Source organism: Accipiter gentilis, chromosome 10 (genome assembly GCF_929443795.1).
Source record: "Accipiter gentilis chromosome 10, bAccGen1.1, whole genome shotgun sequence".
Classification (NCBI taxonomy): domain Eukaryota; kingdom Metazoa; phylum Chordata; class Aves; order Accipitriformes; family Accipitridae; genus Astur; species Astur gentilis.
The window spans coordinates 41,022,850-41,045,155 of record NC_064889.1 but is presented as its reverse complement, the minus strand read 5'-3'; the positions used below and the strand labels follow the sequence as shown (position 1 = coordinate 41,045,155).

At 39.6% G+C, this 22,306-nt stretch overlaps 1 protein-coding gene across 7 annotated transcripts in view; it reads left to right on the top strand.

The window, feature by feature from the left end:
* The window catches only part of CCDC57 (coiled-coil domain containing 57), a 51,482-nt gene that overhangs the window by 1,605 nt on the left and 27,571 nt on the right, over positions 1-22,306 (top strand). For 3 of the 7 annotated variants that reach the window (XM_049813498.1, XM_049813494.1, XM_049813500.1), the window contains exons 1-8: positions 7,675-9,426; positions 9,833-9,895; positions 10,497-10,919; positions 13,201-13,309; positions 16,024-16,125; positions 18,132-18,280; positions 19,723-19,923; positions 21,747-21,906. In XM_049813498.1, the coding sequence (XP_049669455.1) occupies positions 10,528-10,919; positions 13,201-13,309; positions 16,024-16,125; positions 18,132-18,280; positions 19,723-19,923; positions 21,747-21,906 (1,113 nt within the window). In that variant the 5' untranslated portion in view covers positions 7,675-9,426; positions 9,833-9,895; positions 10,497-10,527. Of the gene's footprint in view, positions 1-7,674; positions 9,427-9,832; positions 10,920-13,200; positions 13,310-16,023; positions 16,126-18,131; positions 18,281-19,722; positions 19,924-21,746; positions 21,907-22,306 lie in introns of those variants that run through there. The other 4 variants (XM_049813497.1, XM_049813495.1, XM_049813496.1 and 1 more) reach the window with 4 other exon arrangements.

The following is a 22,306-nucleotide window of genomic DNA, read 5'->3' as shown; positions in this document are numbered from 1 at the left end:
TTGAATTAAAAAACTGAGTGTGTGTTGATAGTGCTGTTATTTAGCGTCCACGCAAATTGTGATGGGCTTCTAAAGTGCAGTACAGAAAGTAGCACTCCTTAGGCTACTCAGGGCTCAGGAAATTCAGGAGTAGGCACTCCATTCCTTTGTGTGCTTACAGCACACAATTCAGGGTACAGGGGAGTAGTCATCCCCCTGTACTTGGCACTGGTGAGGCCGCACCTCGAATCCTGTGTTGAGTTTTGGGCCCCTCACCACAAGAAAGACATTGAGGTGCTGGAGCGTGTCCAGAGAAGGGCAACGAAGCTGGTGAAGGGCCTGGAGCACAAGTCTAATGAGGAACGGCTGAGGGAACCGGGGTTGTTCAGCCTGGAGAAAACGAGGCTGAGGGAAGACATTATCGCTCTCTACAACTATCAGAAAGGAGGTCGTAGTGAGGTGGGTGCCAGTCTCTTTTCCCAAGTAACAAGTGATAGGATGAGAGGAAACAGCCTCAAGTTGCACCACAGGCTGTTTAGATATTTAGGAAATAGTTCTTCCCTGAAAGGGTTGTCAAGCATTGGAACAGGCTGCCCAAGGAAGTGGTTGGTTGAGTCAACACCCCTGGAGGTATTTAAAAGACGTGTAGATGTGGCACTTAGGGACATGGTTGAGTGGTGGACTTGGCAGTGCTAGGTTTACAGTTGGACTCAATGTTCTTAAAGGTCTTTTCCAACCTAAATGATTCTATGATTCCTACCACCTCTGTGGGGATACAGAGGGGTAGAGGGTTCTGACTAGAAGATAGTTAGGATACAGTATTGTCTTAATGAGAGCTATGATGTTGCACAGATTAGTAGCTTCCAATATTTTAGAAGCTACTCACTGAAATCAGGTCATACAGAGGGAGAATCTAAAACTCTTTTGATGCCATAAAAGTTTTTTATTTTCCCTGCATGTTAAGTTTGCTTTAGTTTTTGATTCAGTTTTGCTGTAGTACCCATTTGTACCTGCTTAGGAATTCATTGCAGTAGTGTGCAAAGAGGAGCAAGGCCGGGTGGTTCGGTTTGGGTAGATAGCACACAGCCAGTGAGACATACATTGCTCATCTTAAAGATCAGTAAAAAATTTTTTACTATCTACTGTTACCTGAATTTAGGCCATTTGCTTACAGGCTAGATGAATGTAATTGCAGAAGAGGAAAACCCACTGATTCTTGTGGAGCTTCCGAGTCAAGCAGTGCAGTGCCTGAAGCCCAGCACAACTGGTGGAGTCTAGCAGCTGAAGACATTTTTACATGTCTTTACAGATAATCTTGGTTATCCGGGAAAAGGAAGTATGATCACCATTGCCTGTCCCAAAGGACTGCAAAACTTCCTACAGTTTTCAAGAGGGAGACAGTTTTATTTTTCATGACCCTACCCTCTGACTGTAATTTCTTAAGGAGGACAGTTCCATCCTTCCAAATCTTCTGCTTTGTTACTGAACTTTACTTGAATCACTATGTCATAGAAATGTATAGCCACCAGTAGGATTTTTAATTCAAACCTTATAGGTATGTACTTTGGGAAGATATTTTCAGGAGAGACAGAGGTGCCTAGGAGTGGAGAGGAGTAAAGGTGAAAGTGAAGTTGGCAAAATACCTAAACCATCAGTATCTCTTATAGCCATTCAAATGATGTAAGGCTAGAGAAGGAAAGAGGTGTTAACCAAACATGTTAAAAAGACAAAAAAGAGGACTGGTGTGTCCTTCACATCTGTCAGCATTGCCCCTACCAAAGCCTCCATCTTGCTGCAGTCAGCAGAGTGCAACACATGCTCACGGGTTAGCGTTTACTTGTAGAACACTCACACCATTTAAGGGGTCAGTGTTTTTTTTCTAGAGGCAGAAGAGTGTCATTGCAGTTGGTCTGCTTTTCAGAAGTGGACGTCCATACACATAGACCAGCTGCTGAGAAAACTGACCGGTGGTCTGTGGTCTCACTTTTGTAGCTGACAGCTCCTATTGTTTTTGAAGAATGCATTTTTCTGAAAGAGATGTGTTTGCAGAGGATGATGTGCCAGGGTAAATGACACCCCCCAACATCAGCACCCAGATCACTGGATTTGATTCAGTACTCAACAAGGCAGTAGTGTAAGTGAGCAGAACACAGAGTTGCTGTGCTTGTAGAAGCCTGCACAGAGTCTGGATAACCTCATAAACACTTGGAGCTGAGCTGAAGGCACAAAACCCCTATCTGTTAGGTGGAGTTATATTGCATGTGTTTAAACATTAAATATGTTGCAGTACACTTATAAGTAGAGGGAATATTAAAGTGCAGCAAAGAGAACTCAAAACACAGTGAGTGAAGGCATCTAACTATGAAAAGAGCTTTGAAAAATTCTTTACAGTTCTAACTAAATTGAAAAAAAATTCTGCGTCTTATTATTGTTCATCTGTAAGTATGCCACTTATTGCAGATATTCTCAAAGTGTTGTTGAACTCGTGAGGAATCATTAAGTAGGCAAATTCTTTGTCCAGAGTAGACTGTGAAAGTCTCAGTTTAGTTTCTTGCTAAAGGGGATTCTTAATAGGAAAGTATAATGTCGTTGAGTTATACTTAATAGATGCTAGATTCCACCAACCCTCCACTAAAAGGCCCTTAACTCCCTAATTCCTTACTAGTTTCCAAATAAATGGGGATCGTGGTATGTTCTTTATTTATGTATTTCATTTGATTGACTGTGTCTGTTATTTTTTATTTTTTGCCTTTGCAGCAAGGAAGGCGCAATAATGATATTATGGGTACAGAATAGACGGGCACATGGCTGGCTCATGGTCAGTTCGTTGTCTGGCAGGACCCTCAGCTTTCCAACTGGCTGCCCCCAGGCTGTACAGGTGCATGGGTTTATTCCTCTCCAGGTGCAGGACTTTACATTTTCCTCTTTTGAGCTTCGTGAGACTCCTACGTTGTTTCCATTAAAAACAGAGCGATGCAGTGAATCCAATAACTGCCATTCACATCAGTAAAGACAGTCAGAGAATGCTGGAAATTTTTGCCAGATCAGGCTTCCAAAAAGGCAGAAGTGACTGTAATATTGTTACGGAGTATAAATACAGAGAGGGTAGCTGACATTAGGACAAAGCTTCATTGCTCTGGAATTTAGGGCTTCTGATGGCAAAGGTCTTCCCTAGCACCTCCTGAACTGTAGAAATGCTTCTGTGTATCGTAACAGTTTTCGGTGGTTGCTGCTTCCTGTTCCAAATTCCAGCTGTATTCTTTGCTGTTCCTGCCGTTTGTAGGTGAGCCCCAAATACTACATTAAGGGTGCCTGTAAACATCTATTCTTATTAAGCTCTTACAGATATTTTGGTTTTAAGGCTATGTTTTCTTATTTTCACTGGAATGGAGTCTGCTGTATTATGGATTTTCACTGCAGTATTTTTAAGAATGTTAACAGTGACATTGAACATTTAAAATGGTTTCAAACACGGCTAACTGCACTGTGCAATGCATACACCTCTGCCTTTGATTCAAAAGGGAAATGTAGCAGATCATGTTGTACAAAGAGCCCTTTTAAGATCTTTATTGCAGAAAGGCCAGTAATATTCAGAGTTGAGGTTTCAGTAGTTTTTAGTTTGTTTCTAAAGCAAGTATGAAAATAAGGTGTTTTTATATGATTCTCAAGATTGAGGAACAAGAACTGTACCTACAGAGATGTATATAGTCTTCAAAAAATATGAACCCACAGTTGTACAGGTAGACATGGAAAAGAGAGACATGGAAATCAAATTATTCTAGCCTGGATGAAACTGGAATTTAAATGTGTCATTTATTTCCTAAATAACAGTACCCAAATTTCAGAGGGGATCAAAAAATCCTCTGCAGTCCTTTGTGAAGCAGGCCAGTTTTATGTAGAAGTTCCTCTTTTTAGTTCTGAATTTTTTATATTTATTGTTTGTATAATGTATACCAAATACGTTCCTCGGGGTTCTGTGGAAATAAATTTTATTCACTTCAAGGAAAGCTGCACTTGAAAGAAAGACTTGTCTGAATCACATTTTAATTTTCAGGTTTCATCAAGGTTTCTCTGAATGTCCAGGTAAGCATCTTTGGAGTGTGCCATGGCTCTCATGTGGCCTGTGTGTTGGAACTACTTTTCCGTAGAAGCAAGAATGAGGGTGGCAGGATTAATAGTTCGTGTAATGCCGGGTCTTGTCTTGTTATGGAGTTGGGCCATGGTGAGTTGGACATAGCCTTTGGACTGGAAACTTAAAAGCGCCTTCAAGTCTAGTTGTATATTTGTAGCTTGGATATACCCTGCTTTTCCTCTCTAAAATGCAGCATTTTCAGAGGGTGGATCCATTTTCTTTCTTTCTTTGTCAAGCTGCTTGTAAGTGTTGCTACTTCACAATACAGATGGGGCCAAAGACTTGTATTCAGAAGTTGTGACTCTGAAGGTGGTTCTAAAGGTGACTGAAATCCACCTTTAGCCTGAAGCTTACCGAACCCACTAGTGTTTGATAAGAATCAAAAATCTGTCTCTTCTAAATTCCTGTTCATTTTTGCTAAAAAGGAAAAATGTTTCCTTACATTTCCATCTATGAAACTGGGACGTTTTCTGCATTTATTTTAGGTGTATACAGGTTTCTACATTGATCCCAAAATCCGGGTTGTGTAGACTGTTATCTTTCTGACTCACAGTTAAGATTAAAATTTACCCTTTTCGGGCACTGTTGAGTCACTAGAAGCCATCAGTTACTCATTTGGGGAACTGATGTGCATTTAACTACGTGACTAGGGGCTGTCTGAAGGTACCTTGGAGAATATGACTGCTAATTTGAAAGGGATGGCGGGGGTGGGGAAGGGTTGCAAAAGATAATGCGGTTGATAGGTTAGGCAACTCTGGGGTAAGGCGTAAAGAAAAGGAATATGCCACCAGTCAGCATGGTATACGGATTTAGACTTTCGCATACTATGTATTGATTCTGATGGGTGCTTTGAGAGGCCGCTGCAGAGTATAAATTATGCTGGGACTTGCGCTATAATTTTTGTGTGCTCAGATTTAGAAAATCATTTGAGGCCAGATTTCACTGTTATGTTTTAAACCAGAGGGGATTCATATAAACAAATTAACTACATCCCTTTAATAATTGTAGTATTCTGAAATTATATGCAGATACATTTCATGTAGCTAAATGAAACTTTAGTCAAATAGTATTAGTCAGATTATTAGTTCTGATTCTAATTTTCAATAGTAGTTACTGATGGAAATAAACCCCTCCTTTCTTTAGATGACATGGGGTCAGGAAATAACAGTTATCTTCAGGTGACCTTATGAAAGATATATAAGAACTACTGATAATAGTCTATTTTCTTTAAATTAGCGTGCTTCAGATGTAATTCGTGCAACATTCAGGTTTCTGAAAGGTGTCTCATCTGGCAAAGCCGTTTATATAATGCGGAAACACAGAAGAGTGAGAGAGCATTACAGGAAGTTTGCCTCATGACTTCCAGAAAAGCAAGTCATCTAGAGTGACTAAGGGAAAATCACGCTTTACGTCCAGTTCACGCTTTAACATCTTCTTCAGTCTCATGTAGACAGTGTCGTCTGGTTTAGTTGATAGATACATTTTTTAATAATTAAATGCCTTGGCAGCAGAACGAAGTTATCCGTGCTGCACGACCTTGTGTTGCAGTTGGCCTGAGCTTGTTTTACAAGCGTTTAAAGTTTTCCACAGGACGCAGCAGCGGGAGTTAGTGAGGAGAGAGTGGTACGTTTGTTCCCTCTTTGCTCCCGTTCCTAACAGCTGTGCTTGAAACGGGCCAAGACTCTCCTTCCAGATCCGCGCTAGGGAGAAATTAATACTAAGCAGTGTGGTAAACAAAACGTATAGAAAGAGAAGTGAGCAGGAAAATGAGATTCCAGAGTACGAAGCAAGCGTTAGCTGTGTTTTGGGCGGGGGGGCTGTTGCTAAAAGCGGCCGGGGCTACCCAGGCGTGAGCACATCCTCGCGGTGTGGAGAGGGGCTGCGGCACGTTAGTGGGGAGGACGAAGTGGGGAAGCTGGGCGGAGAGGGGCGTGAGACCGAGTGCCTGGAAGCGACGCAGTGAGAGGCACCGAGAAGCGCCCGTTTGCTGAGCAGGAAGCGGGGCGGCGGGGGGAACGGGCGGCCCCCGACAGAGCCAGGCTTGGAGCAGGAGGCGCCGGCAGCCGCGGGGACGGGGCCGGCGCCGAGCGGGCCGCGGCCGGGTCCGGGGCGGGTGAACAGACGCCCGGGGGCGGGGCGCGGCGGCGCCGGCGGAGCGCTGATTGGGCGCAGGTGGTGCGCGCCGCGAGGCCCGCCTGGGGTGGGCGGTGGGCGGGGCGGCAGGGGCCGCGGTTGCCATGGAGACGGGCCTGCCTAGCGGTTCCCGTGAGGCGCGGCCCGCGGCCGTGAGCGGAAGGACGGGCAGGTTCGTGCCGGGAGGAGCCGAGCCGCGACCGGACTACTCCGCGGGCGCCGTCAGAAGGCACAGCGGCCGCACGGCATCCTGTGGTGCCGGAGCTTGTCCTGCAGAGCTCCCGACGCGGCAATCGTGCCTCTTGCGCCCTTTTTGCTCTCTGGGGATCCGCTGTCTTTCCGCAGCCTTCCCGCTACTAAGTGCCCTCTGTGTGCTGCCTCTGAGTCCCGAGTATTATCTTGTGCTACGGTGTGCTTCTCTCTACTGCCTGCCTCTAAGGGACCTGACCTCGGCGGTCTGCCTGCCGTCTGCTCTTCTGCCTCAGAGCATCTGACCCTCTGGGCCTTCCATGGGGCTTCTCACTGCTCCTCCTGGGATCTGCTTCCTGCCAGCTGGCTGTTCCACTGTCTGTGTCTTCTTTTGCTCCCACTCGGTTATGTCTTTCTCTCCCTCTCTGCACTTAATGGCGTACAAACCTCTAGTCCTGCGGGATACTTGATTCCTGGCTTGCCAGTAGGATTCCTTTCTTCCGTCCCTGTGTCTGTCCCTTCCTGTCATCCCTGAGGATATTTGCTTTAGGAACTCGGTGTCTGTATGCCACATGGTGTGTTGCCCTCTTACTTACACTCCTGGACACTCTCTAGAATATGTACCCGTTTCTCAGTCCTGGGGCAATTCTTTCTTCCCACCATACCTTGTCTTTTACTTACGCAGTCCCTTACGCCTCCTACTCTTCTGTCTGTCCTGCTTAATGACAGAGCCTGACATCCAGGCTATCATGTACCCTGCAGTATAGCCCACCCCATATTTTGCCTGAGGTGTGTCCCTGTTCAGTACCTGACATCCCAGGTTTCTCTTGTATGTTATTGGTCCTTATCCTGTCACCCAGCTTCTGCTATATGTTACCTGTTCTGATCAGATTGTGTAATACATGATGTATATTTGCTGTTTTATATGTCTGGCCTTACTTGTAAGGCAAATAGCAAACCAGCTGCTAGCAGTAAAGAAAGAGACAGCACACAAGTGATGATAATTTGTATTGTTGATTGTCATCTTTTTTCTTGGAACTGTGTTGACAGGATTTCCTTTTCTTTTTTTTTTTCTTTTTTTTTTGTAGCTGTGGCCTGTGCTGATTGCTTGTCTCATGACTTGCAGCACATAGTGAAACAGCTGTGCTAATACTCAGGGGGTCTTGGTTCTGTCACTGCTTCATCAAGGAAAACAGTTGTAGCTAGAGATACTTAACTGGTACTGGCTGTGTGGTATTTTCTTTGTCATCTTCTTTTCTGTAGTTTTGAAAGGAGGAGAAGCAATCCCAGTTCATTAGCTACTCTGGTCTTTTATGCGCATCTTATTCTTGGTAAAATAAGGGTATGTGATAAGGATAGCAAGGAAGAGAGAAGCAAGTACAGCTTCTGTATACTTTGAACAAAATTTTAAAGCTTTACACCTCTTGGACAAATAGGGGTTGTATGGAAGTCTGAAGGTTCTCAAGCATTACTCTGAAATGTTCTTCAGTATACGTAGTTCTTACTTGGTTGAAAAGTGACTAGCTCAAACATGTCATCTAACTTCCTGTTGTTGAAATAGCATTTTAGTAGTAACAGTTGCGAAATCTCCATTGAATCGGAGATGCCAACCACATTCGATTGTATGTGATTTATAGCCAAGCTATCATTTTTCCTTTGGTAAAGAGGCTGATATGCATCCCATTAGGCCCTTATGTGGGGGAACAGGGGTACCTATCAATCACCTCTTTCTGGATATGCTTGAAGTGGTTGGATTGTAATGGGTACAATGGTCTTTGCCGTGTAGGTTGTATGGGTAGCCTGTGCTTGTTGTAAGATGTTGTCTCTTACTTATATGTATGCTGTTTCCTAAGTAATCTTTTAATGTCATCATATATAGGTTTACTATTCTTCTTTTGACTGTAAGACATCCAGGCAATTGGTGCAATTTATATTTTAAATTACACCGTTATTTCCATTATGGTCTTTACTGAAACTAACATGCAATTATTAATACTGCTGCTATCAAAGCCAAAATGCTCCCTTCTCCCCTATTAAATTGCATTTCTAAGAAATACAGCTCTCTGTGATGGAAAGCAATATTTTAAAATTACAGGGAGGCTCATTGATTCATATTCTTATATGAAATGAATGGTTCCTATGTTATGTGTAACCCCGACTCACCTCAGGATACCACTTCCAATTTACCAGTGCCATTAATTTAAGTGAGATATATGGAGATGGGGAGGAAGATTGTTTTTATAGGGAACTGTGGGGTGCCTTTTAATTTTAAGATAATTGTAGAGAGAGATTGTAAAAGAAGTATCATTTTTCTTAACCACCTCTTTCCAGGAAAAGTTGTGACTTCAGTTTGATGATTTCAAGGAAGTAATAGGGTGGAGCTGTGGTTTTGCTTTTGATTCCTTACACAAAGGTCTTGTCTAATAATGTATTGCTAATTTTAGCTAATGAAGCATACATCAGGTTTTTAAAAGGCACTTACAAAAGTATTTTGATACCTTAATGGGTGTAGAGTGAGCATAGTTTCTTTCAGTGCCTTGAATCCAGAAAGCATCTCATAGGCATTTTTTATCTTTGATGTAGTTATGATTGAGGTGGAGGGGGGAAAGAAGTCAGATTTAGTTAATCTTTTTAACTGTGGTAGCCATCAGATGCATTTGGAGCAACAGTAGCTGAAAGGAAGATATAGAAAGAATAAATGTTCCTTAGCATTGCATGTTATAGGCAGGGAGGCAGTACTGTTCATGAATATCCATGACAGTGACTTTTATAAAAAATACCTATTTCTGCTTACCCAAATGAAGAAGATACTACTTACACTATTTTCTACATGGTAGCACGATTTGGAGGTTGCCAACAAGAAGCAGAATATGAAAAGAAAATATAATGTTATTTTAATTGCCTTAGGGATAAATGTGAAATCTAGGCCAACAGAATTGAAAGACCACCAGATCATTGTGTCCTCTAGCAGTGGTTGTTACTCACTGTACCTGGTAAGAGCAAGCTTGAATTTTTTTATACTTGTCACGTCCAATGATCAGAGACTTGTTTTTTGATCCTGGAGAATTAGAGTTGTCTAGTTTGTTTGTGAAGAAAAATGTTGTTTAAATTGTGGCATCCTTTAGCATAGAGGTATTGCATCATGTTTGCTGATCTGGAAATCTCTCTTTCATTTAAAGAGATTAAAGAGCCACTATTTGAAAGGCATGCTTGTCTGATTTGTTCTCTGCATCCCTGTGCTTATCCAGATGGGATTATCTGTAACCACTGACACAGAATAATACTGTACAATGAGAGAAGCTGTATTGACTCCAGAGATTTGGGAAAATCTCTGGAGAAATTGCCATATTTTTTAAAGCAACCATGGTGCTTAGAAATAATGTTTCTTCTTCTACACAGTTTATGATTGGATATGAGGCAAATACGGAGAATAAACAATAGGAAGAGATGGAATTGAAGCAGGTAAAGGGTTTTACTGGTAAAAGCGTGACCTGTATGTTGTTTATTTTCTTCTTAAAGATACAGATTTTTAATATGTTACTGAAATACAATTATTTCCTCATACCTGTTGGCCTTTCTGAAAAGAAACTTCAAGGTGGATTTAACTGTGGACAGAACAGTAGCTTTGTAGTCCCATGAGTAATTGTGGGAGGAGAAGACAAATGGGATACAGCAGTTAATATTGATATAAGAGAAGGCTGGACTGTGACGTGACTTGTCATAAACATCTTCAAGAAAAGAGAAATATACATGCAGTTTACAGTGACTAAATCTTTTTATGCCTCTATTTTCAATCTGTATAAAGAAAGGAGAAAATTATGTTTTCCCACCCCAAAATTTAGTGACATTTCATAACTAATTTGGGAAGTCTTACCCCTGGACAATGCATGACTATAAATAAAAGTAAATTCTGCTTCTACAGATGGCAAATGCCTGATGGTCTGGGAAGCTTTACAATTTAAATTTAAAATTCACTGGTAATTAATTATCAGCTATGTAGTAGATTGGGAGCGATGAGATACTTGATTCGTATTAGTTATCAGCCTTAACTATCTTCTGTCAGCTCTTGTTTCAGATTTATACTAGTGTTACGAATGGAGAAAGAACTAAATTATCTCCTTCAGTGGAAAGAAAAAGAAGGGAAAGAGCTACATGCTTGCCAGCTCCTATGTCAAAAGAAAATGCTGCAAGATGTCAAAAAGCAACTCCAAGTCATGCATGAAAAATTTAACAAATTGAAAGAAGATTTTGTCTATAACCTAAGAATTTTAGAAGAGAGAGATAAAGAGTTAGGACACTATGATGTCACAGTCACTCGTCTGAAAACATCTGAAAATGCTAAACAGGCAGAGATTAGTGATCTTCGAGTACAACTGGGTAAAATGGAGCAAATGCTTGTCAAGGAAAGAAGAAGAAGATGCAAGCTTCATCATTACTATCAACAACGCATCGAAGAACATAAGTTAGAGCTGGAACGGTTTTGCAGGTGAGATGTGACTTCCATAGAATACTAAGGAGAAGAGAAGTTTAGCTTCTCTAAGACGCATTTGGATTGAGGTAAAGCAGTAACATCATTCATACAGTAGGGAGCACTTTGAGCATGGAGGTAAGATTGTCTATCCTGACAGAGGAACACCTAGAACATGAACAGAGTGAGGGCTAACAGAAGTGACTTGGGCTATCTTCACACCTGCTATATCTTGGTTTCCACAGTGACTTGCCTGATTTCTGGCAATATGTTAGAGAAGGGATAGCATTAAGTGAAAATGAGGATGCTCTTAAACATACAGCATGTCCCTACATAATTTACAAGGGTGTATGTTGGGGAGATGATATGACTGGGTGGAGATGGTATGATTATAAGGGAATCAGTGTAGGGAGCAGAAAAGGATTTGTCAGAAGGAAATGCTTTTTCCTTGGGCACTGAAACACCTCTGGGAAATGAGGTGAGTCTCAAAGTGTTGTGATATGTCTCATGTGTGTTATATCACGTGCACTTGTCTTCTGTGTACGTGAGGAGACAAATGATAATGGTATCAACTGTGGTCAGTAATATCTAGGGTTACTAGACATTAGTTGCTATGTTTGCTGTGTATTCAACACAAACAGTTCAGCCCTTCAACTATTTTAAGCTATTGCAAGCTAATCTTATAGTAGGAGTCGGGTTTGTGCACTCTCAAATACATTTTGTCCCACCTTCTCTGATAGGCCTCTGTGAAGGAAAGAAGTCTGTTGGGGCATATCCAGTCACAGGACCAAGATTTATGACTAATGCAACCAAGTAAAAGATGAAGATAGCTAAAGCAATGCACTTGTTTAGTTTGGCCATTCTCACTAATTTTTATTACTCCATATAGACTTCTAAATCTTGCTGCAGCAGGGGATAAATGCTTATTTCTTGAGATCTGCCTGCACATCATTCTTGTTTAATTTAACTACTGTCTTCAGATATAACAGTATCTTTGGGATTATTCTCTGTTTAAAATGGTAACGGCTGTAAAGTGTGCTGGGTCAAACTGCATCTATAATGCAGAGATAGCTGGGTAAGTTTTAAATAACTTTTTTGTAGTTATTAGAAGTGATCTGGACATGGATCTGGAATTCCTCAAAGGTTTCTGACTGATGTTACTGTGGTTCTGGAGCATATGCAAATTCATTTAAAGCTAGTTCAGGAATTTTATATAGAGCATATACTTTGGGAATGGAAGGAGGACTTTGAGTCTTTTACACCCAGCCTTGCCTCTTTGCTAGGCTGAGTTGAATACCAATCACTGAGCAGTACAGCAATTATGCTTCTGATCTGCCTTGCCCTGGAGAGTTGTGGGATGAACAAGGGGGCTGTAAAAGTGCCTGTCTAGACTACACTGAGATGACGCTTCTGTTAGGCTTTATTTATATGCATAAGTGTTGGCTATAGGATTCAGATCAATTCTGGCGAAGTGTAAATTTGAAAGCAAAATCTAGCAGAATAGGAAGGTGAATAAGCATTTAGCTGTTTGTGACTGTCCAGTTCTAGTTTGCAGTTCTGTCTATATAGTTATTTTATGATCAACTTTAACCAAATGCAGCGGTCGTTCAGTTATATAAAATAACTGTAATACAGAGTTGGAAGTAATCAGAAGTTGCAGAACTGCATGATATCTGTCCAGGTCTGTTTGGCCATGTAACAGGCTGCACCAAACCTGTTGAGTCTTGCAGGGATGAATCCAAAGCTTGAAAAGGTTCAGTGTATCATTAGAGAACTTACTGGTCATAGTAGGAGTATCATCTCTTTGAGTTTGTTTGAAATGCTGGCCTTACTGGTATTCTTTCACTGTATCTCAGAGAAAATTTTTTTTGTTGATAGCAAATAAAAATACTGGGGGAGGAGAGGAAAAGATACAGAGCTGCTTCTGTTTTTAAATGTATCTAAAAGCTTGGATTTCTGCTGGGCAGCCCTTGTTTTGCAATTTCTTCTTATGTAACAGCATTTTTGGGGTGGAGGAGGAACTCTTATACTTAAGTGGAAGTCTTGCACTACTTTTCAGCAGATCCCTGGTATTTCACATGCAACTAACTTTTGAAGTATAGTTTTGAGAAATAGCATGTACTGTTACAATTGGTTTCGACTTATGAGAAAAAAATTTTATGGTGACTGTTTCTTTAAGAAATTATAGCATGTTGTATTTATAGTTATGTGTTATTGTTCAAAAAATTGTACATGTGTGTGCCTCATTAGGTCACCAGAGATGGTCTTTCATGTAAATTTGTTTTATTTTTGTTTATAGCTCTAGGAACAGTCACATAGATCATCAGCATGAGGAGTATGTGAACCTGAAACATCACATGGAGAGAAAAATCCAAGAACTGGAAGGAGAGCTTGCTTGTCAGAAGCAGGTATAAGAATATGGAGAAACAATGTTGTTGCTGTGGCGCCATCTAGCAATCCTTTTTTTCTTTTCTTTTCTTTTTTTTTTTATTAGATTGTTCTGGTTTAACGTTCCTGTAGTTGTATAAGCTTTTTTTTTTTTTTTTCTTAAATTGATGAGATTTGTAATGACAGTTTAGAAAATTATGCAGTACTTGTGTAGTAGCTGTTGCTTTGCTTGTCTGACAGCTGCCCCTTGTAAGGGACTGTTAAGAACGTGTCTAGTAATCTGAGATTGTGTAAGATTATTTTATGTAGACAGCACACTACTAAATTTGTTAACCTTGAAACTGCAGGAAAGGTCAGCTTCTAGAAAATAGAGGCAGCCTTAGGCAAGATGGGTAAAGGTAAATTGTTTATCATACTCCTAATTACAAGGCTTTTTTTGCCCCCTTCTGCCTCTATATTGCTATAATTTCATCATAAAAGGATAATCTTACTAACAGTGAAATTTGTCTTTCAACTGTGATACCTTAGGGGGACCATTTTGTCACCTCTCTCTATATATTACAAACTTTCAAGAACAACAAAACTGTCCTTCTTTGGTTTTGTATTAAAAAGTATTTGATACTTTTAATAAAATGACTTTTAATTATTTACACATGGATATGTTTAGTCATTAGAACTAGAATGGTTAATTTTGGCCTGTCAGCCAAACCAATATATAACATAAATGGAAGTTGTGAAAGAGATTGTTAGGCAATTACATCTTGCACCCAACACCTGCCAATCCAAATCTTGCTGCCCTCAGTATAGTAGTCCTGCTAAACCCATCTTCATCCAGGAGTCTTTTACCCATGGGCTCCCCAAAGACAGTTTATGAACCTACCCAAAATAGGTTCACTTTTCACTTGAACAATACTTAATAACTGGCTGATTCAGAAGTTATGTTTGTGTTATGTGGTTAAACTGTAATGATAGAGCTGATTAACTGCTGTTCTGCAAGCGTAAGGGCACATCATCTAGTACACACTATTTCTCTTAATTTTTTTTTTCTCCTCCAGTGTGGTGTATCCATTGTTTATGGAGATAAAGCAGCTAAACTAAAGCAGCACATCTTACATGCTTGCCATTGGGTCTCTTTGCAGTCATTCCACTAACCTAACACATGATATTGCATCAAATAGCCAAAATTCTTTGTGACCTTATCCTCTTGTTTTCAAGTTTCAATCACGTTTTATCAATTGAATGCCTGGAAGTAGTATCTCATAAACACTTTTTTTAATACTATATCAGTCTAGGCACCTGAATGGCCACTCACTGCAACAGTTTAATTTCTGAAAAATCCATGGCTCCCTTACGAACAGTTTTTTATACACTTAGGAAACATAGGTATTGTGAAGAATGAGTTTCACACTTCTTCAGTGGTGTCTTCACTGGTGTCTTTAATTTCTGTGCATTGGATTCTGAATACCTTGCAATGTTACTTTGGAGGAATTTCACACCAGAATGACCTTTCTGTAGGACTGTTCTTACTTGGGATTGAAAAGTAAAGTCCTCTAGCAACAGATTTTTGTTTTCCCCAGTATGACAAAAAATATGACTGTTTTGATTATTTTCCTTTAAATTAAAATTCAACAGCTATGCAGGGAAAAAAAAAAAAAGTCTTTCCTGTAGCTTCCTGTCTCCCAGCAGCTCTCTTGTCACTTTTATTTCCAGAGTGGAAAACATGGTAGTATTTTCTGACAACTTTTCAGTAAGGCTATAGTTTCTTAGCTTTTTAGTAGTTCTGCAAGTATTCACTCTTCAAAAACCTTAGACTAGTGATTACAAGTCTCTATGACCTACCTTTTAAATCTTTTTTCATGTGGTTTGTTAGTGACCACTTTTTGTGCTTTAACACTGTTTCTATTGTCATTCTGGAAGAATAGAGGGAAACAGTTAAATGTTTATCACCATTAATTCCCTATATATGTATGTGTGTGTGTGTGCACACGCGTGTAAGAAGATAGTTGTCCTAACTGCTTGTAGTAGATTGTAGATAATAATCAAAATCCCTTTATTCATGTGCTTATCATATAAATTTAACTTCTGTTAATATTATTTTATATTTAAAATTTTACTTTAAGTTGTGGCAAAAAAGGCTGAAATAACTTAATTCAGTTTCTTTTTATAAAGCTCAGGACTGTTTGGTCCCATTTGCTAAGTAAAGTGTCCAGTTTTAAAACAAACAAACAAACAAAAAACCACACAACAAAACCAAACCAAGCCAAAAACCCCACAGCTTTTAGCACTGGGAAGATACAGCACTTTTCTGCTCCTCTAAAAGTTAAAAGATCAGGTATTTCCATAATGGACAGTCTTTGACATATCACAAATGCTCAGGTGTCTATAAAGGAAAAGAACTTTAATGTCTGTAAGGTGGATTTTTTTCCTTAAAATAAGCTGCTGCTTTATTTCTCTTCCCACCCCACCCCAGTTATGGAATCTGATCTTATTTTGCAAAGGATGCCATTTGACTGATGTGTTTCTTTAAATTCCTCTTTGCTGTACAAGTCATGTTAGGGGCCCTACCATAGGCCAGATGATAGCTTTCATTCAGTACATTCTGATTCTCATTACAGCAGAGAAAGATTATGCAATGATTAAACCCCTTGTACAGTGATTATAAAAGCCTGTGACAATACAGTGTTTCCATCAGTACCATAGTACTAGTGTTACCTATCTGTTGCTCCCCTTGTAGGAACTGCTAGCTGAATTTGATGCAGAAATGAAAAAGAGAGAATGCGAGTTTCAAAAGCAGACAATTGAAATGGGTAACTTAGTTCTGTCTCCTGAAGTTAAGGTAACTTACTTTTAAGCTGTTACCCTTTACTCACAGAATGGAATGTGTTTGTTATAATCTCAAGTCATTCCAGTGTGAAATGCATGAAAAGATGACTCTGTTGTTGTTGCTGTTTTTTCCTCCACCTATGTATTGAACTGATTGTTTCCAGGATAGCAGAAAGCAGGGGTGTTTGTGGTATGCATCTTAATTTCACTGATAGTGACTGGGTTTTTTCCTACACAACCAAAAACTATATATAGGTCTTTGAAAGGCCTGTCTCATCTTTCCAAGAATTCACTTTTCCAAAATCTATATTCTCTGTGTGTGCAGTCTTCATTAATCATCATCCAACATTACTTGGGTGGTTCTCTGGTGCCTGTGTTCACTTGCTTCAGTCGTGGTTTAACTGATAGCTTAATAATGCAACCAACCAAGGTTTATAGGTAGAGGGGGGAAAAAACCCTCACATTAAACCAACTGATAGTATTAGGAAAAGCAGACAAGCTTTCAGAAAGAGGGCTTGTATGCATAAAAGATTGCCAGCTTTTTCCAGCTGTGTTGATTTTTGTCTAATAAAATAAATTACTTCTGCCTACAAACTTCACCTTGCCAAAGGCTTATTAGGGTACCGAAACGTTGCCTGGCCATTAGTGGTATCCATGGATTCCTGCATCTTGAATGTTGACACAATTGGAGTTTAGTTTCTGGTTTTGTTTTCTTGCTTTGTCTTCGGCCTTCTTTGAAGGACGCTGCTGTAGTAGTGGACCTGAAACCATGTTGTCTTACTGTGGTCTTGACTATAAAGATTGCATGATTGCAAGGGCATGTAGTGATAGGATGAGGGGTAATGGCTTTAAACTAAAAGCGGCTAGATTTAGATGAGATGTAAATAAGTTGTTCTTTGCTGTGAGCATGGTAAGGCAAGGGAACAGGTTGTCCAGAGAGGTTGTGGCTGCCCTATCCCTGGAAGTGTTCAAGGCCAGGTCGGATGAGGCTTTGAGCAGCCTGGTCTAGTGGAAGGTGTCCCTGCCCGTGGCGGGGGGGGTTGGAAATAGATGATCTGTAAGGTCCCTTCCAACCCAAACCATTCTATGATATGACCAACTGCTGTTGACTCAGTATGAACAAAGGAACTGCAACTACATATATATTTATTAAATGTAAATTTGCACATATTGCTTACTCTGCGATATGCAGTATAACTCAGATAGCACTTCAGTATAAATCTTTAATCTTTGCAATTTTCAGACTTGAGTGCTTGATTAGATATCCGTAACACTGTTTCAGTTTAATACTGCTTGCAGCTGCGTCTGAATGTAAAGGCTCTCAGTAGGCCTCTTATGCTAGATGCTATTATATATTTTTCTTTCTTTATGAAACATGTTGTCTATATTGAGTTATGTTTGGGGTTTTATGTCTATTATGTCTATTATGTCTATTATTTTATGTCTATTCTATGTTCTATGTCTATTATTGCACCTGGGGCAATTGGTGGCGGAAGTGTTAAGCAAGGGAAGGAGAGGTCACCTGTACTCATTTCCCCCAGGTGTTACTGAGGCCAGCTGTAGGGGAAGCCAAGAAGTCACTGAATAAAAAACTGTGTAAAAGGAACTTTAGGCAGAGGTGGGAAAGGGTAGTATAGAGGATTAATGTTACTGTAGGCAATAGGTGTAAGAAGAGGATACAAAATGGATATTTAGCAGTGGTATGGGAGTATAAATTTAAAACACCTTCCCCATAACTTATAACCTCTGCTGTTATTTTAAGAGCTTTGTTGATCTAATGCTTATACCTTGCAAAATGTTACTTACAAATTAAAAAAAAAAAATCAAGCAAACAAAAGACCCACCCCCCCAATAAAAAAATAAATTAAAAAAACCACCTCACAACTTTCTATACCATTTTGTTTGTTTCTGGAGCTGATGCTAACACTTCAACTGTGTAAGGGCTCTGGATCTCTTAAAAAATTAGGTTATATCAGGCTCTCATTAGAATTCTTAAATCTTACTCTCCTCCATTCTAAGGTGAAGCTGCTGACCAGAGAGCTGGAGGCCCTCAAAGAGATGAGAATGCAAACGCCAGAATCACTGGAAACAGCAGAAATCTTTGATTTGAGACTGGAGAAAGAAAACCAGTTCAACCTAAGTTCTGCTTTTCCTGTGAAAGATGCTTGGTATTGTACAATTTTGATTATGATTGCAATAAACTTTTGTTCACAGACTCTGCAATTCCACAACACTTTTCAACTTACTCTTCCTCACATACTGTTATTTTAGCAACAGCTTGGGATGGTGTATGTGAATTAATTGATCTAGTAATACATTTAATTACAACAGAAAGAGGTTTGTATGAAATATTTGCTAAGTCGCATGGATTCAGGTTAATTCTGCTATGTTCTTTCTGGATGTAACCTGTCTCGCTTTAAAAATAAAGTTTCATCTTAGAAGTTTTAATGGTTCAATGGTATCTTCTGCTTTTACTGCAAAAAGGACTACCTCTTCCAAGCGGTAAATATAATGAAAAAACTTAGCTCATCCCACTTCTAGAGTGTGTGGCTAGTTTTGGTGTCTCATATTTCACACACTTGATTTAAATCCAGTAAGTCCAGTTAATGTTCAGTCACAACTTTATACTTTCTCAAGCAGCTGCAGACAGATTGTGAATATAATGACAGAAAATAACTCATTCAAACCAGAGTATTATTGGGGGTTTTATCTTTTATGTTTTACTCATCACTAGTTCAAACTTAAGAAAGAAGACTTACTCATAGTTCAGTTTCTGTTCCTTCTGTTTTGCTTTAATCCTTTATATCCAAAATTTTGGATATATTTTGAAAAGTAATACGCAGGTCAATTTCAGAGGGTAAGAACTTTATACAACTATTACTTGCATGTCTCCTTTTTTATTTACTGTTAAATGTGAGTTTTCTGTAGGTACTATTTGGTGGTATTTTCTTCTAACAACTCACTTCTGTCCTGTTTTAAACCTGGTCTCTATTTTTGTGTGAGCACATGCTCAGGAAATTAATCTGTGATTGAAAACTGAATACTCAAGGAAGCATTTTTTTCTCCATGGATTCCTGCAGTCTCTTATTTGGGCCACCTGATCATAGCTGTCTTTCAATTGTTCGATTACCATAAAGAATATTTTCAGTACGGTAAAAGAGTATGTTGAATGGAGTAGTTCACCTGTTAAAATGGCTTCTCTATGAGTCATCTTAGGAAAAAAAAAAAAAAAAAAACACAACAATAATTTTTAGGATGACCCTGATCCTATATTTAGGTGAAATAGTGTTGTTCTTTGTGCTAATCACAAACTTAAAGTTCTGTGATAAATTGGAGTTAAGCTCTGTGCAGTGATATAAGAAGCATTCAGTCCTGGTCCTAAGACCAACTAAATAGTGGCATTCTTAGTTCGAAAAAACAACCGCAAAAGACCTCCCTGCAACCTGGTCCACAGACAAGCATATATTGATTTCTGTTTCCACTGCTTTTGACAATGATTCTTTGAATTTGTTCAAACAAAACTGATAAGAAAGTAAATCAACAGTACTAGAAAATAATGTGCTTGTGTTCCTTGAAACCTCACTTTATTCTGTCTCTCTACATCTTCTAGGCATGAAGAACTAGCTCATGCTGCCAAGGAAAAGGATGCAATGCCAGCTTCAGTGAAAGAAGACCAAGTCAAACAATTTAAAAAGTTGAAGCAGCAGATGAGAGAACTGCAGATGAGATATAAAAATCTGGAAATTGAGCTATGCAGAAGAGAATGGAGTCACAGTGCTTGTTTAAGAGAGAAAGATGCTCTTATTAGAAAGTGAGTGACTTGATTTATCCTGTTTCATAAGGTGTGATGAAAGAAATTCAGAACATCATACTTACCCGTTTTGTGCCCAACTTATTTATGTGAAAATCTCACAGTAATTAATGGTTAAACAGATTCCACACTTGGGAGTGCTGTGTCCAGTTCTGGTCCCCACAATTGAAAAAAAACACGGACAGACTGGGAGGGGCCACAAAGATGATCAAAGGGCTGGAGAACCTGCCCTATGAAGAAAGACTGAAGGAGTTTTCTCCCTAGAGAAGGCTCAGGGGGACCTCATTACAGTTTTCTAATACATAAAGGGTGGCTACAAAGAGTATGGAGGCTCTCTCTTCACAAGGAGCCACATGGAGAAGACAAGGGGCCACAGGTACATGTTGCACTGGGAGAGGTTTTATCTCAATGTAAAGAATAATTTATTTTTTTTACAGTGAGAACAGTCAGTCACTGGAACAATTGCCCCATGGACATGGTAGAGTCCTCATCACTAGAGGTTTTCAAGACACAATTGGACAGGGTACTAGATAATCTCATCTAGGTTACCTTTCCCATGAAAGGTTGGACCTGATGATCTTCCAACCCAGGCTGTTCTATGTATATTATTGCAACAAAATTTATAGCAAAATTTCAATATATGCATATAAACTTCAGGTTCATGACTGACATAATCAAGAAGCATCTCCTCAAGGTTGAACAAGAAAATGAGGTCACATGGAAAAGAAAGTATCTGGGAACCTAGAGAAGGAACAGCACACCGGAAGAAAAGAACTTCTTTCATAGCCAGCCTGGAAAGAGGCAGCTGCCAGTCCAAGAAGGCCACTGGAAACTAAAGAATTGCTTAGGTGGCCTGCATTTTGTATTACTGGAAATGCATAGTTTACAATATGCATTTGGCTCATTAAAACGTCCCACTGAACTCCTAATTAAAAAAAAAAAGTAATTGAACAGTTTTATATCCAAGATTGCATCACATGTTTTGTTAATTGTCTTAAGTAAGTATGTATTAACATAGGAGGGGGGCATTTCTTGTATGTAGACTTCAAGAAGAAATTGAGTGCTGAAACCAGGCCAAGATTCTCATCTGATTGAGATTTCTAAGGAGTCTGCCTCTAAAGAATTCCAAATTCAATCAATGTGTGGACAGGAAGATAAGTTGAGGGCACACTTGGCCAAATTCCAGAAAGATACAGAATGGTAAAGACGACTTAAGACGTTGTCTAAAGTGACACTTACAACCAGTCTTAAGAGTGCCCTGAAGTCTTGACAGCTTCGTGTTTTATAAGCTCAGCCATATGACAATTGAACCTGTCTTGAAAGTCCTTAAATTCTGAATATGAGGTTTGTCTCGTTTTGTGCACCTCCTATCTCTTCTCTTTCCGCAGTGCATTTTCAATGTAAGTATATGCAGCAGCCTTTGAGCTTAGGAATTTTACCCTGACAATCCAACAACTTTAATTCCTAGCTGGTTTATATCTCATTACTGTTATTAGCAAATGGGAAATGTGCTGTGGATAGTATTGCCAAGAGCAGTATCGGTGTTGAAGATTAGTTTATGCCATTTGAGCTGACCTCCAGAGCTGATTCTAAATACCCATATAGATGGACCCTAGGAGCTCTAAGCAATTAAAATGCTTTTGTCCAGTAAAACACTTAGAGTGGAATAGAATAAAACAGGTAATTTTGAAAACAGAACAAGAAAAGAAGACGAGGACAGCAAATAAGGCTGAGATTTAAAAACAAAACAAACAGAAAACAAACACAAAACATCCTCAGTATTTATCCTGCTGAAATCAACAGCTTTGCTCTGTGTATTGTAGGCTTAAACAACTGTGTCTGGCAGCTGAGAACAAATGGATTCTGGAACAGAGTAAAATGCAAGCAGAACTGGACTGGCAGCAGCTCTGTGAGAACGCTGAAAGTAATTGGTATCAGAAATCAGAGGATCTAACACAAAGCCTGTCTTCAGCCAGAGAGCAGGTGAGAATTTCAAATTAATGCTGTTTAAGAACCATCTGTTGCATAGAGAGTCATGGAGTCTTTCCGTCATGATGTTTCTCAGGGGAGGCATGACTTTGTTCTTCTTTCAAAAATCTCTAAAACAATAATTCTGTGTTATGCACAGGAGTTCATCAAATATATTTGATCAGAGACAAGATTAATTTTCATGGACAATCTCCAATAGCAGTCTTTTCTCCCTTATAATGAAGTTAAGCCAGCTTGAGAGATGCCACTGCTTTTCTCTTGGCATTGTGGCAGAAGAAGAAAGATATCTTAGTTAGACCAGCCCCAGGCCAAAAAGAGTTTCAGATCACAGTGCAGCTTGAATTCTATCAAGGGAACAATATTTGTCCTGGAAAACACAGGTATTTTTGTAGGG